Source organism: Dama dama, chromosome 29 (genome assembly GCF_033118175.1).
Source record: "Dama dama isolate Ldn47 chromosome 29, ASM3311817v1, whole genome shotgun sequence".
In the NCBI taxonomy this organism is placed as follows: domain Eukaryota; kingdom Metazoa; phylum Chordata; class Mammalia; order Artiodactyla; family Cervidae; genus Dama; species Dama dama.
In genome coordinates this window covers 10,649,516-10,666,336 of record NC_083709.1, presented here as the reverse complement: position 1 = coordinate 10,666,336, position 16,821 = coordinate 10,649,516, and the positions used below count along the sequence as shown (strand labels likewise).

Here is a 16,821-nt window from a genome sequence, read left to right as displayed (position 1 = left end):
GCTGGGAAAGATTGAAGGCAATAGGAGACAGAGGCGAAAGAGATGAGATGGTTAGATGGCATCACTGACTCCACAGTCATGAATTTGAGCAAGCTTCAGGAGATGATGAAGGACAGGGGAGGCTGGCATCCTGCAGGCCATGGGGTTGCGAAGAACTGGACACGGCCGAGTGACTGAACAACAACAACAGAAAAGTGACCAAGCGGCACAGAACTGTGTGACGTAAGAGTGAGCTCCAGTACATCCCGGCCCTGACGCCATCCTGGAGAGGCTAACAATCTGGCTGCAATTTTCAGATAAACTGAGTGTATTAACAAACATACAGTGGCCCGCCCTGCTATCAGTGGGGGATACATTCCAAAACTCCAAAACCATGGACGGCACCAAACCCTGTCAGTTGTATTTTTCCTATACTGACATACCTAAGATAAAGTGTAGTTTGCACTTTGGGCACAGTAAGAGTTGAACAACAATAACTAATGGTAAAATAGAACAACTGTGATGATGTAATTATATTACGATTATAACAACAACAAAGGTGTACGACTACGGTCTCTCTCTCTTAAAATACCTTATTGAATAAGTTTAATGCCTTCACACACTGGCTGTAAATTTTAGGGTGTGAGACATAACAAAACAGTGTCGATTTCATTTTCCTTTGTCACTACCTCATGGACAGCAGGGTCATTCTCACCATTCATCTTGGCAACCTCAGCATATGGTTTTCTCCCCTCTTCTCACTCACTCTCACCTTTCACTTAAAGGAACCCTGCGTGGCTTCCCTGTGGCACGTCCAAACTGCCAGCATCACTACCCTGGGGCTGTGGGGTCATTTTTAGTAAAACTATGGTCGGTAAACACAAGCCCTGGGCCCTCAGTCTAACAACCTCAGTGACTGACAGGCGGGACAGGGGTAAGTCATGGCCCAGTGGCCAAAGCTGAGATGAGCAATCTCATCAACACTGCTCAGATGGCGCAAAATTCAAAAGTGATCAACTGTTTATTTCTGGAACTTTCCATTTAATATTTTCACAGTGCAGCTTTTACTTTTCCTGAGACCTCGGATGAGGGGAGACTGTATACTTGTGCACATATTTGCACAAACAGAATCACACTACATGTGTCTCTGCAGTTGGCTGTCTGCCTGCAGACAGCAGCTTCTCAGCTGTTACTGAGGGTGAGCGCCATGCTCAGGTAACTGTGGGTGTTCGCCGTCCTGCACCTACTGAAGCCCTGGCTCCAGAGCCAGTGCTCTGCAACAAGAGCAACCACCACAGTGAGAAGCCCACACACCACAGCTAGCGAGGAGCCCCCACTCACTGCAACCAGAGCAAAGCCCGTGCAGCAACCACGACCCAGGTCAGCCAAAAATAAATAAATAAATAATTACTTTTTTAAAAAAGTAGACAAGCCTCTGGAGGTTTTTTTTTTTTTTTTAAAGAAAAAACATGAACACAAAAAACAGAAGCAATTATTGAAGGGCACTACTTCATCTAATGTGTCTGCACTGAGAGCATCACTCCCACCGGTTAACCGCATTGCTCAAGCTAAGAAGCCCTTCATTATTGGCGAGGAGCTGATCCCGCCTGCCGCTAAGGACATCTGTCCTGAACTTCTGGGAGATGCTGCAGCTCAGAAGGTGGCCAGCTCCATAACTAGACGAGCTGATGAAACAGCAGAGGGTGCTGGGGCAGGACTGCAAGGGGGGTTAAGGAACCCCTGTGGGATGCAGTCCAGGCTGATGAGTCTGCTGACGTGGGCAACAGACAGCAGTACTTGTTTCTGTGTGATATGCTCTCCAGGAGGATGTGCAAGCAGACATGTGACATGTACTTTTGTTGCCAGCCAACACCACAGCCACTGAACTGTTAAGTCTTGGAATGACTACGTATCAGGAAACGGAATGGGTCACTGTGCATCAGTATACACTGTATCGGCATATACATGGGTGGAGTGGCTGCCAAGAGTGGGCGGCTTTCTGGTTCACTACTCGGTCAAAGATTTTGCTTCTGGATAAGTCTACCTCCTGTGTCATCCATAGAGAAACACTGGCTAGCCAAAAAACGTCACCTGAACATAACAGTGCTTTGCAGGATGTGATTGAAATTATCAACCACACTAAATCACCTGCCCTTAACTCACATCTGTTGGCACAGCCCTGTGAGGAGATGAATGCACACATCTGCTCTTGTACACAGAAGTGAGATGGCTTTCTAAAGGCAGGTCCCTGGCCAGTTTCTGAGTTATGAGAGCCACTCCAGAGATTTCTTTTAGAAAAACTGTCACCACTGGCAGCACATACCTGTGACACAGAGTGGATCGCAAACCTTGCTCACTTGTGTGACATATTCAACCTGCTCAATGAACTCATTCTGTCACTTCAGCTGTGCTCAAGTTGGCAGACAAAGTAGCTGTGTTCAGAACAAATGGGAACCGTGAAGGTGACAAGTGAGTATTGGGAGTTTGGACAATTCAAACATTAGCAGAGATTTTGAAAGAGACTGAGCCATGGCCTTCTTTCCCCTAGCTGGAGCATGATCACCTACCTCAGCTTTTCAAAGGAGTTTGAGCATTACTTTCCAACCACAAAAGACCCGCAAGCTGGGAAGAACGGACCCATGACCCATCTGTGAGCAGGCCAGGTGAATCAACTTTGTCCATGCTACAAGAAGATCAACTGCTTGAGACTGCAAATGATGGTGGCTTTAAGAGTATGTCTGATACAACTTCAAATCTCCATCTGCTCTGGATTAAAGTCAAGGTGGAATATCTTGAGGTTTCTACAAGAGTACCGAAAAGCCTGCTTCCATTTCCCACATCCCATCTTTGTGAAGCAGGGTTTTCTGACAGCAACCAAAATGAGACAATGGGGTAGACTGGACAAGAGAAAACACTCCGGGTGTCCCTGTCACTCCCATTGCCCTGAGATGGGACCATCCATTTGATTCTGCACTGTGGTGAGCTGTGTAATTATTTCATTATATATCACAATGTAATACTAACAGAAATAAAGTGCACAATAAATGTAATGCACTTGAATCATCCCAAAACCACCCCCACCCCTGACCCTCGAAAAACTGTCTTCCACGATACAGGTCCCTGGTGCCAAAAACGTCGGGGACTGCTGCTCTAAGGGACTTGAGCATCCACGGATTTGGGTACCACCATGAAATTGTTGACAGCAGCTCCTCACCACCCACACATTGTTGGGGGAGTCCATTTCCTTCTCCTTTCCCAGACTTGGCCCCCTGGCACCTTACTCTGTCTCCCTCTGCAGGGTCTGTTTTCTCCCTTGGATTATTTTCACAGCAGGGAAAGGAAGTCTTTCACACAGACTCTAGTAAGTCTGCTATGAAAACCAAGAAGCAAACAGACTGCAAAAAGCATCTGACCCTGTGCTCCTGTCCAAATTCCGGCCCCAGCCCTGTAGTGTCTGGACAGAACCTCTGGGCACCACCCAGGCGTCCCCACGTTTCCTTCCGTGTCCGAGGACCTCGGTGCACTGGTTCCTCCAGGTGCCCACGGCCCCTCTTGTTGAACTTGCCATCAGCAGCCGTAGCTGTGTGCCCTCGTCCTTCGCGAGAGACCTCCCGCAGTAGGGGCCCGAGTTGGCCGGCTCTCCCTCCCTGCCTCCCCAAACACTGACCTGCTCCGCCCACCCTGGGCCCCTCCTTTGCTGGCACCTCCTTGCCCTGGCGCACCCAGGTGAGGGGTCATCCTCGGCTCAGACGTGGTCCGTCCAGTCCTGTGCCCTGGCCTACCATCTACCTCCTGAAGCTTCCAGGACACGTCCTCGGCCTGGGCCCTAACTATACCCACACGTACCCCTGCCCGCCTGCCCACTCAGCCATCTAGATGGCCATGCAGACACCGCACCCACTCCCCTCTGTGCCCAGCTCCCCATCCTCCATCTCACTGATGGGCCACATCATCCACACCAATGGAGAAGCCCAAACCCCTGGGTGTGCTGGTTGCCGGGACCCCTCGGCCCGCGCCTACCCCACCACATGGCTGTGGATCTGACCGCCTCTCCCTCTGTCTACACAGCGTGCTTCCCCAGTATCAGCATCTTTCCTCGGGCCTGCTGCAGCACGCGTCTTACTGGGCTCCCGGTTACAAGCCAAACTTCAGTTTAAAAACAGAAATCAGGCACTCTGGCTTTTCACTGCAAACCTGCACAAGTGATGATTTTATGTAGAGTGATGGCCAGCTTGCCGATCGTGCCCACAAGGCCCCACATCCCGTGTGAGCTGGCCGCCGCCCTGTGCCCCCTCTGCTCCAGGACACACTTGCCGCTCCTGCGGCCACCTCCCCCCAACGCCCCCATGTCTGGAGCACCTTCCCCTCGGCCTTCCCCACACTTCCTCTCAGAGTAGGGACTGAGGGCAGACGCCACCCCTCAGAAAGACCTCTGACTCCCCCCACCACCTCTGCTCTCTTCCAGCTTGCTGGGGGCGGGTCTTTCCCTCCTGGAGCATTCCTGAGCAAGGGCAGAGGCCTAGCCTGTCCAGCAAGGGTCCCCACCCAGCACCCAGACCTCTGCCTGCCCTCCAGGGGCCTCTCGGGGAACACATGGCCACTGCCCCAAAGCTCAGTGATGTCCTGAGATGTTCCAGATGCACATCCCAGGCCCGTGCTGGATGGGGCGATGACCAAGTGGCCCCGAGATCCTGAGTTTACCTGTGTCTTCCTCTGTGGCTGCTAAGAAGGGCTCACACTGCCTGGGTCCAGTCCTTATGGCCCAGGTGAGTGTGTGTGTGTGTGAGAGTGTGTGTCTGTGAGAGATAGTGTGTGTATGTGTTTCTGTGTGTGCACGAGAGACAGAGTGTGTGTGAGGTCCAGAGCTCTACAAGTCTCCCTAAGCTGCAGCTTCCTCAGCCACAGAAGGGGGTGATTTTCCTAAGGACTAAATGGGATGATCCACGTAGAAATGAAGACCAGCGCCTGGTCCCTAGCTAACACAATGAGGAAAAGCTCATTACTGTTCTTAAGCTGAAATTTTCTCAGTACCATTCTAAAATTTGATGCACAAGACAGTGAAATTTAGACAGTTTCCAACCAGTAGGCTGTTACACTTTTAGAGGTGGTTTTGTTGAGATTTCTGAATCTGTAAGAGATTTCCTAGCCTCTGGTAACCGGCCCCATGCTGTAGGTGGACAGCAGCTGCAGCAAGGTTCAGGAAACAACAGAGATGCCCCAAGTCTCACGGAGTAAGGAACGCAGAACCATCCTTTCCATTCAGTCATTAGAGGAGCCCCAGAGTTTGTGTGAAATTCTCTTCCATCTCACGTAATTATTCTTAGAAGTAAAAATACACCAAAACCAGGCTTTAAAAAAGTTATCGCCCTGATTTCACCGGGGCAAGCAGCAGTTTCCTACAGCGCTTTCCAGGAGGCTCTTCAATCTGGTTCCGCCCAGACCACTCCTCCCAACAGCACTGGGATCTGAAGCCAGACCCACGACCACACATGGCCGGTGTAACTGTGGGTGTCTCTCCATGTTAAGTAGCTCATGCAGGGACCCCAAAGGAAGAACAGGACTGTGGTGTGGGGGGCTGCCATGCTAAAGACCACATTTAGTGAAGTCAAGTTAGAGACCATGGCATCCAGGGTCAGACCCTGAAAAGAGGTCTACAATTAATAAAAACAACAATATTCAAAAATATTCAATCCTTTAACTTTCCCATGAATGCTATCCTAAGTCTTTAGAGCTGAACTTTAGTTGACAGACCTAGTACTTCAGTATGTTCCCATTCTTTATCTACCAGAGAAACTAAAAATAAGTCAGATATTTAGTGTTATAAATTTAAGTTCACATAACTGAAATGTTTTAAATAAAAAGGAACAAATGCTGACATCAGACATCATTGATGTATGCCCAAGTGTCAGAACAATTTCATTTACCCATAAAGCTTCCGGGACAACTGAGGTTTGATTCACAAAGTGGGAAAGCCACATTCATAAGAAGTGATGGGTCCCCTCCCACCCAGGCCCTGGGTACCTTCGATGAACACCTCGGCGGACGTGCTGTCGGAGCCGCTGGGGTTCGCGGCCAGGCAGGTGTAGCGCCCCGTGTCGTCCTCGAAAGCCTCGGCAATGATCAGGCTGTGCAGGTCGCCCCCGTCCCAGAGGATCTGGATGTCGGGACTGCTGTGCAGCTCACTCCCCTCACAGAACCATCTGCCGACCAACAGGAGTTGCAGGATGGGAGGGAGAGAAGGAAACGAGATGTTTACAACAGTAAAGCACCAGCAAGAGGTGAGAGGCTGTGTAATGAGATGCTTGTTTGATAAAAAGAGACCCGAGTTCCTGATATCACTGAATGCTATTACATTTGAGGCCATGAAATACATGGCTAGACTACACCCCTGGGTCTTCACCATAAAGCGTCCTGCACATTTCATCAACCTGGAACGAAGGAGCATCATCAAGCTGGGAAAGCCCAGGCCAGGTACAAACTGACAGGAGCACAAATTCCAAGGTCTTATAAATTTTTATCACTAATGCCTCTTGCATCTGTTACAATTTCATTTACTGTTCTTCTCTAGAAAAAAATATGAACGTGACATGAACATGGTACTCAAAAGATGTGGTATGTCCAAGGAGACTGAGGGTCACACTACGGCCGTGGGCAGCAATGTGCCTGCCGAGCTGCCAGCTGGGCAGATTAATACCGTCCACACCGCTGCTGCTTGGAGACCTTTCCAGTGGCACACCCAGTCCCACGGTATGGGCAGGGGCCATGGCGGTCTGTGATTCATTCTTGCGGGTCTTACCCCTTTCCATCCCCTGGGTCTGCGATGTGGGAGGTGGCAAGAGGCCGGACCATTTTCATGAGGGTTCCTCCTCACACGCCGAGCACTCAAACTCTCAACAGGATTTTTACCAAAAAGAAAATAATGAAGCTTCCCTAACTCCCTCCCCTCAAAATGAGATTTAAAGAAATATGAAGGAACGTCCACCAATGATTAAAAGGACTGACAATTGTCCAGTTACCTCCTAATCAGCATCAGAGATTTTCTGAGTCTGAAACTCTAGAAAATTCTCTGGATTCGGCCTCCTTTTCATGTCACTGAAGACTAGTCTTTTCTGCACTTAGACAGCAGACTACAGGTATCTGTCTCTATTAAGTCTGAAAGCAAGGGTAATAAACTGACGAAAGGAGGGAAAACCACTAGACCATTCAGGTATGAGCCAAATAAAATTCCTTACGACTATACAGTGGAAGTGAGAAACAGAATCAAGGGATCAGATCTGATAGACACAGGGCCCGATGCACTATGGACAGACCTTCATGACATTGTACAGGAGGCAGTAATCAAGAACATACTCAAGAAAAAGAAATGCAAAAAGGCAAAATGGCTGTCTGAGGAGGCCTTACAAATAGTGAAAAGGAGAGAAGCAAAAAGCAAAGGAGAAAAGGAAAGATATACCCATTTGAATGCAGAGTTCCAAAGAATAGCAGGGAGAGATAAGAAAGCCTTCCTCAGTGACCAATGCAAAGAAATAGAGGAAAACAATAGAATGGGAAAGACTAGAGATCTCTTCAAAAAATTGGAGATACCAAGGGAACATTTCATGCAAAGATAGGCACAATAAAGGACAGAAATGGTATGGACCTAACAGAAGCAGAAGATGTTAAGAAGAGGTGGCAAGAATACACAGAAGAACTATACAAAAAAGATCTTCATGACCCAGATAACCACAATGGTGTGATCACTCACCTAGAGCCAGACATCCTGGAATGCAAAGTCAAGTGGGCCTTAGGAACATCACTATGAACAAAGCTAGTAGAGGTGATGGAATTCCAGTTGAGCTATTCAAATCCTGAAAGATGATGCTGTGAAAGTGCTGCACTCAATATGCCAGCAAATTTGGAAAACTCAACAGTGGCCACAGGACTGGAAAAGGTCAGTTTTCATTTCAATCTCAAAGAAAGGCAATGCCAAAGAATGTTCAAACTACCACATAATTGCACTCATCTCACATGTTAGTAAAGTAATGCTCAAAATTCTCCAAGCTGGGCTTCAACAGTACGTGAATCATGAACTTCCAGATGCTCAAGCTGGTTTTAGAAAAGGCAGAGGAACCAGAGATCAAATTGCCAACATCCACTGGATCATCAGAAGAGCAAGAGAGTTTCAGAAAAACATCTACTTCAGCTTTATTGACTATGCCAAAGCCTTTGACTGTGTGGATGACAACAAACTGTGGAAAATTCTTCAAGAGATGGGAAGATCAGACCACCTGACCTGCCTCCTGAGAAATCTGTATGCAGGTCAGGAAGCAACAGTTAGAACTGGACATGGAACAACAGACTGGTTCCAAATCAGGAAAGGAGTACATCAAGGCTGTATATTGTCACCCTGCTTATTTAACTTCTATGCAGAGTACATCATGAGAAACGCTGGACTGGATGAAGCACAAGCTGGAATCAAGATCAATAATTTCAGATATGCAGATAACACCACCCTTATGGCAGAAAGCAAAGAAGAACTAAAGAGCCTCTTGATGAAAGTAAAAGAGGAGAGTGAAAAAGCTGGCTTAAAACTCAACATTCACAAAACTAAGATCGTGACATCCGGTCCCATCACTTCATGGCAAATAGATGGGGAAACAATGGAAACAGTGACAGACTTTATTTTGGGGGGCTCCAAAATCACTGCAGACGGTGATTGCAGCCATGAAATTAAGACACTTGTTCCTTGGAAGAAAAGTTATGACCAACTTGGACAGCTTATTAAAAAACAGAGACATTACTTTGTCAACAAAGGTTCATCTAGTCAAAACTATGGTTTTTCCAGTAGTCATGTATGGATGCGAGAGTTGGATGATAAAGAAAGGTGAGCGCAGAAGAACTGATGCTTTTGAACTGTGGTGTTGGAGAAGACTCTCGAGAGTCCCTTGGACTGCAAGGAGATTGAATGAATCAATCCTAAAGGAAATCAGTCCTGAATATTCATTGGAAGGACTGATGCTGAAGCTGAAGCTCCAATACTTTGTCCACCTGATGTGAAGAGCTGACTCATTAGAAAAGACCCTGATGCTGGGAAAGATTGAAGGCAAGAGGAGAAGGGGACAACAGAGAATGAGATGGTTGGATGGTATTACAGATTCAATGGACAGGAGTTTGAGTAAATTCCGGGAGTTGATGATGGACAGCGAGGCCTGGTGTGCTGTAGTTCATGGGGTTTCAAAGAGTCGGAAATGACTGAGCAAGTGAACTAACTGAACTGAAAGGTAATAAAACAAACCAGTTTGCTAGTACTCAGTGTATTAACCACAGAAACTATACTAAAAACAACAACAACAACAACAAAAACAAGCTCAGGATACTTAAAAAAGAATAGCCATGACTTTGGGAATTAAAAACCATCTGAAAAACCAGCCAATTGAGCAATCATGTAATGCAAGGCATATTGCTTTTGAGGCAATTGAGAAGGGCAGTATTCCTTGATTCTGGGCAGTTGATGGTTTCCTATTTCCAGAAAGTCCTGGAGAACATTCCGGCCTAGAACTATCTTCTAGGTGCTTCCTCTCTGCTCTGTCCACAACCACAATCCAGGTCCTCACTCTCGAGGACTGACTATGGCTTAAATATTACTTGATCTGAAGTCTTCTAATTGACCTTGTCATCGCTGACATGCTGAGGACTCCTTCTCTAGCCCGCGTCAGGTGAGTGCACTTGACACTGCCCTCCATGAACCGTGCCCTCAACTTCAGTCTCTATGGTCTGCTCTCCTGTAACTCGGGCCCAGCTTCTTCCATCACACTCCTATAGAATCCTGCATGGATTGCTTGTTCCCTACGCAGCCCTCAAGTACTTCCTGCTTCCCCTCCCCTCTCAGGAACTCTCTCCCCACCCTCTACGTTCATCCCACCCTGGGGCTATTCTCCTCGCAGCCAAGTGAAGGGTGCCTCCAGCAGATTCAAGCCTCCGGAGTGCAGGCTGGCTGGGTGCCCTCCGTGTGACGGCCCTGTGCTAAGTACAGGAGGCCCTTCCAGGAGTCATGCCCCGCGGACTCTGGAACCAGCCAGAGTCCAGGTATCTGTGTGTCACCTCGAGTGTGTTAACCATCCATAAAAACACAAGAACCAACTGTCAGAGGAACAATGGAGCATGAACAAAAGGCAACAAAGGTTTAAAAGAAAGGACAATTAATCGCCCTGGTCAGACCTGCTCCATGGGGACAGCTCCGCAGGCCACCCTAGCGGAGTGGCACCCTGATCTCACGCAGCACACCGCCTCTCAGCCCCCACCAGTCTCCCCATGGCCCTGAGTCAGGAAATTGTTCTCATGTTTTTAAAGGTTAGGAAAAACTCTGAAGAATAATAGTTTGTGACATGTGGAAGTTACATAGAGGACACATTTAGAGTCTGTAAGTTTGAGGAAGAGAAACTAAAGAACCTCTTGATGAAAGTGAAAGAGGAGAGTGAAAAAGCTGGCTTGAAACTCAACATTCAAAAAAAAAACACTAAGGTCATGGCATCTGGTCCCATCACTTCATGGCAAATAGGGAAACAATGGAAACGGTGACAGACTATTTTCTTGGGCTCCAAAATAACCACAGATGGTGACTGCAGCCATGAAATTAAAAGATGCTAGCTCCTTGGAAAAAAAGTGATAACAAACCTAGATAGCATATTAAAGAGTAGAAACACTACTTTGCCAACAAAGGTCTGTCTAGTCAAAGCTATGGTTTTTCAAGTAGTCATATATGGATGTTAGAGTTGGACCATAAAGAAAGCTGAGCACCAAAGAATTGATGCTTTTGAACTGTGGTATTATTCAAGTGCCTTGGACAGCAAGATCAAACCAGTCAATCCTAAAGGAAATCAGTCCCGAATATTCATTGGAAGGACTGATGCTGAAGCTGAAGCTCCAATACTTTGGCCATCTGATGCAAAGAGCTGACTCATTAGAAAAGACCCTGATGCTGGGAAAGATTGAAGGCAGGAGGAAAAGGGGACGACAGAGAATGAGATGGTTGGATGGCATCCCCGACTCAATGGACATGCGTTTGAGCAAGCTCTGGGAGTTGGTGATGGACAGGGAGGCCTGGTGTGCTGCGATTCATGGGGTCGCAAAGAGTCGGACACGACTGAGCAACTGAACTGAACTGAACTGAAGTTTTGGGGGCTCACAGCCGTGCTCCTGCACTCACCCGGTGTCTATGGCGGGCTTCACGCTGCAGCGACACCTGGGTCGTTGGGACAGACTGCATGGCACACAAACCCTGAAACAGTTACCATCTGGATTTTACAGGAAAACTGTGATCCCTGGGCCAGCAGCATCAGCACCATTTGGGAGCTTGTTAGAAATGCAGTATCTCTGGAGGTTCCTGAGAAAAGTAAAAATAGAGCTACCTGTGATCTAGCAACCCCACTCCTGTGCATACATCCAGAGAAAGCTCTAATTCCAAACAATGCATACACTGCAGCATTCACTGCAGCAATATTCACGTACTGTGAACCTAAATGTCCACCGACAGATGACTGGATAGAGAAGATGTGGTACCTATATACAATGGAATATTACTGAGTCATAAAGAAGAATGAGATAATGCCATTTGCAGCAACACAGTGGACCTAGAGATAATCATACTAAGTCAGGTCAGAAAGAGAAGACAAATACCGTATGGTATCACTTATATGTGGAATCTAAGATATGACACAAATGAACATTTCTACATAACAGAAACAGAATCCTGGACATAGAGAATAGAGCTGTGGTTGCCCAGGGGCAGGGGGCGGTGGAGGGTTGGCTTTGGAGGGTGGGATTAGAAGATGTAAGCTTTTATACACAGGATGGATAAACAACAAGGTCCTACTATAGAGCATAGAGAACTATATTCAATAGCTTGGGATAAACCATAATAGAAAAGAATATAAAAAATGTGTATGTATATATATATATATTCACACACATATAACTGAATCACTTGACTGTACAGCAAAATTAACACAACATTAACATACTTCACAGAGAAGGCAATGGCACCCCACTCCAGTACTCTTGCCTGGAAAATCCCATGAACGGAGGAGCCTGGTAGGCTACTGTCCATGGGGTCACTAAGAGTCGGACATGACTGAGCGACTTTACTTTCACATTTCACTTTCACGCATTGGAGAAGGAAATGGCAACCCACTCCAGTGTTCTTGCCAGGAGAATCCCAGGGACGGGGGAGCCTGGTGGGCTGCCGTCTATGAGGTTGCAAAGGGTCGGACATGACTGAAGTGACTTAGCAGTAACAAACTTCAATACAAAGTTAAAAAACAATAACTAAATGTAAAACAATGCAGAATCTAGAACCTCACCCCAAACCCACTGAGACAGCTTGGACCGTGGTGATTCACATGCACATAAGGGACAGAAGTTCTGGTCTGGCACGAGTGGGCCAGGCCAGCCTGATCACAGCGCCCCAGCTCACCCCTGAGGGGCCACGCTTCTTGAGCACAGACACCACACTGCGTGTCTTATCTCTGACCCTCTGCACACAAGTGCCCGTGAAACTGTATTGTTTCTCTCTCCTCTACAATGCAAAATTTATAGCATTATTTAACTTGGCAGTTGATACTATATCATTTCCTACCCTCTGTGTGGTTTCTTTATACCATTATTTGAGACCTAATACATTTATGGCTTACCTTCCCATCTAGAAAATGGACTGTTTTTCACTAATCCATAGAGTACTGTCACAGTCACAGCATCCTGGCAAAAGACTAAGAACATTTAGTCTTCTTTAAAGAAGAAGAGTTAACAGTCAAGTCTGTTGATCCCACTTTGACCTTAAAGTCACCCTCCATTAAATTCTTGTTGCTAGCACAGCTTAAGCTACAACATAAATACACAAAATTGGTGCAACAAAGGTGTGTGTGTGTGGGGGGTAGGGAGCTACAGCCCAGGTGTGAGACTCTGTCCCCTCACCCCCCCCACCCCCACCCCCGTCCCTCCCTCCTCCCCTGACCCCCATCCTGAGGCAGACATCACTAAGGATTACAGTGTCCTCAGCCAATGAAACTAAGGGTTACAGTGTCCTCAGCCAATGAAACCAAGTGCCTTGTGGTGGCAGGTCCCACAGCAAGCGAGGTGCAAGTCTGCAATGAAACAGCCCTGCCATCCTCACCTTGGTCTCCTTCTAGAAAATACACTGGTTTTCCTCCAGATCCTGAAAGCTCCTCTCTTCATTAGGAGGAGAGGGTGGACGGAGGGCTGGGTGCAGAGGCAGCCTATGGACACGTGACCTGCGCTTAGCGCCTACTTGGGGAGAATTCCACTGAAGGACGCCTGGAGGCTTTCTCATCCTGTTTCTAACACCTGGAAGCCACTTACTCAGTGGACAGGACAGTGGACAGTGTACTGGGAAATCAAATCCAACTATCTACACACCCATTCGATACCTCCAAGTCTCAGCTTCCGGCATACTACTAAGCTGCTAGTATAAAATGGGTAAAACATTCCATACGATCTCACAGTTAGGATGAGGAGATGACAGAAGATTTGGGAGCTGTGACAGCTTTTAAGAGCTTATCTGATACAAATTAATGGAAAGAGCATGGATCTTTATTAACTGCCTATTACATGCTACATGCTTCGCAAACATGGCCTCCTTTTACCTGCCATCAACCTTGTTAAGTGGTTTGTTACTGTGCTGAAGATACAGGCAGCTCCCCTTTAGCCATAGAACACTGACAATTAAACACAGACAACTGTGTGTTTCAACTGTCTTCAACTGTGTCTTTCATTGTCTTCAATACTTTTAGTTTCCTCTTTCATCAAGCTTTTAAAACTATGGATAGAAACAAGCTGTAATGAAGTTTCCTGGCTCTTTCTCTAATCTTGGTGGAGTCATTAAGCAACTATGTGATTGCTACACCACAGCTGCTGAGGAGCGAACCTTGAACCTCAGTTAGCATGATAAATCCCCAATCAAAAGTATTTAGACTTGCTCAAGTCAGAGTAAGCCAGTTAAGACTGGCTGTCAAACTTTGAAGTCATAAACAGGGTATGAAAATAAGCCTGTATTAATTAGGAATAAAATGTAAACAGGCTAGCAGATACAATGTCACTCATTCATTCCCTCATCAACCAACTATTAATTCAACCAGCAAAGGGCTCCCTGCACTTAAATTCCAACATAGAAGGTGACCACAGTACAGACAAATAGAGTGAGTCAAGGGATTAGATCTGATAAACAGAGTGCCTGAAGATCTATGGACGGAGGTTTGTAACATTGTACAGGGGGCAGTGATCAAGATCATCCCCAAGGAAAAGAAATGCAAAAAGGCAAAATCGTTGTCTGAGGAGGCCTTACACAGAGCTGTGAAAAGAGAAGCTAAAGACAAAGGAGAAAAGGAAAGATATGCCCATTTGAATACAGAGTTCCAAAGAATAGCAGGGAGAGATAAGAAAGCCTTCCTCAGTGATCAATGCAAAGAAATAGAGGGAAACAACAGAATGGGAAAGACTAGAGATCTCTTCAAGAAAATTGGAGATGCTAAGGGAACATTTCATGCAAAGATAGGCACAATAAAGGACAGAAATGGTATGGACCTAACAGAAGCAGAAGATGTTAAGAAGAGGTGGCAAGAATACACAGAAGAACTATACAAAAAAGATCTTCATGACCCAGATAACCACAATGGTGTGATCACTCACCTAGAGCCAGACATCCTGGAATGCAAAGTCAAGTGGGCCTTAGGAACATCACTATGAACAAAGTTAGTAGAGGTGATGGAATTCCAATTGAGCTATTTCAAATCCTGAAAGATGATGCTGTGAAAGTGCTGCACTCAATATGCCAGCAAATTTGGAAAACTCAACAGTGGCCACAGGACTGGAAAAGGTCAGTTTTCATTCCAATCCCAAAGAAAGACAATGCCAAAGAATGCTCAAACTACCACACAACTGCACTTGTCTCACATGCTAGCAAAGTAATGCACAAAATTCTCCAAGCCAGGCTTCAACAGTATGTGAACCATGAACTTCCAGATGCTCAAGCTGGATTTAGAAAAGACAGAGGAACCAGAGATCAAATTGGCTCATCAAAAGAGCAAGAGAGTTCTAGAAAAACATTTATTTCTGCCTTATTGACTATGCCAAACCCTCTTGACTGTGTGGATCCCAACAAACTGTGGAAAATCTGAAAGAGATGGGAATACCAAACTACCTGACCTGCCTCCTGAGAAATCTGTATGCAGGTCAAGAAGTAACAGTTAGAACTAGATATGGAACAATGGACTGGTTCCAAATCGGGAAAGGAGTACATCAAGGCTGTATATTGTCACCCTGCTTATTTAACTTCTATGCAGAGTACATCACGCAAAATGCTGCGCTGGATGAATCACAAGCTGGAGTCAAGATTGCCAAGAGAAATATTAATAACAGATATGCAGATAACACCACCCTTATGGCAGAAAGCAAAGAAGAACTAAAGAGCCTCTTGATGAAAGTAAAAGAGGAGAGTGAAAAAGCTGGCTTAAAACTCAACATTCACAAAACTAAGATCGTGACATCTGGTCCCATCACTTCATGGCAAATAGATGCGGAAACAATGGAAACAGTGACAGACTTTATTTTGGGGGGCTCCAAAATCACTGCAGACGGTGACTGCAGCCATGAAATTAAGACACTTGTTCCTTGGAAGAAAAGTTATGACCAACTTGGACAGCTTATTAAAAAGCAGAGACATTACTTTGCCAACAAAGGTCCGTCTAGTCAAAGCTATGGTTTTTCCAGTGGTCATGTATGGATGCAAGAGTTGGATGATAAAGCTGAGTGCTGAATAATTGATGCTTTTGAACTGTGGCGTTGGAGAAGACTCTCGAGAGTCCCTTGGACTGCAAGGAGATCCAACAAGTCCATCCTAAAGGAGATAAGTCCTGGGTGTTCATTGGAAGGACTGATGCTGAAGCTGAAACTCCAATACTTTGGCCACCACATTTGAAGAACTGACTCATTGAAAAGACCCTGATGCTGAGAAAGATTGAAGGCAGGAGGAGAAGGGGACGACAGAGGATGAGATGGTTAGATGGTATCGCCGACTCAATGGACATGAGTTTGAGTAGACTCCGAGAGTTCGTGATGGACAGGGAGGCCTGGAGTGCTGCAGTCCACGGAGTCACAAAGAGTCAGACACGACTGAGCGATTGACAGCAGATTAACTGGGTTTCTCATCTCATGAGAAAACCAGTAGTAGGGAAAACAGAGAAGCAACCACGACTATAGGCATTGGCTCATCTAATGAAATTAGGTTTTTCCAACACGTGGAAATAGGAACTGCTTCAAAAATCTTTAAAAATTGCTTCGTATTGTATGCTTAGTTACTCAGTCATGTTCAATTCTTTGTGACCCCTGGGACTGTAGCCTGCCGGGCTCTTCTGTCCATGGAATTCTCCAGGCAAGAATACTACAGTGGGTTGCCATTCCCTTCTCCAGGGGATCTTCCCCAACCAGAGACTGAACCCGGGTCTTCTGCACTGCAGGCAGATTTGTTACCACTGAGCCACCAAAAAAGCCCGAAGACTCTTTATAGCTTCTCACTTACAGATTCAGCTTGTTCTGGGACTCCCCCCCACCCCAGGTGGTGCTAGTGGTAAAGAACTTGCCTGCCAATGCTGGAGATGTTAAGAGATGCAGGTTCAATCCCTGGGTTGGGACGATCCCCTGAAGGAGGGCATGGCAACCCACTCCAGTATTGCCTGGAGAATCCCACGGACAGAGGAGCCTGGTGGGCTACCGTCCATGGGGTCGCAGAGTCAGACATGACTGAAGCGAAGCAAGCAAGGGACAAGCTAAGTAGTAAGGTCCCTCGTGGGATTT

General features: G+C 46.5%; 1 protein-coding gene across 1 annotated transcript in view; it reads right to left on the bottom strand.

The window, feature by feature from the left end:
• PALLD (palladin, cytoskeletal associated protein) overlaps window positions 1–16,821 on the bottom strand; it is a 358,254-nt gene that overhangs the window by 204,407 nt on the left and 137,026 nt on the right. Inside the window, exon 3 of the mRNA XM_061132502.1 lies at window positions 6,001–6,179. Coding sequence (XP_060988485.1) covers window positions 6,001–6,179 — 179 coding nt within the window. The remainder of the gene's footprint in view (window positions 1–6,000; window positions 6,180–16,821) is intronic.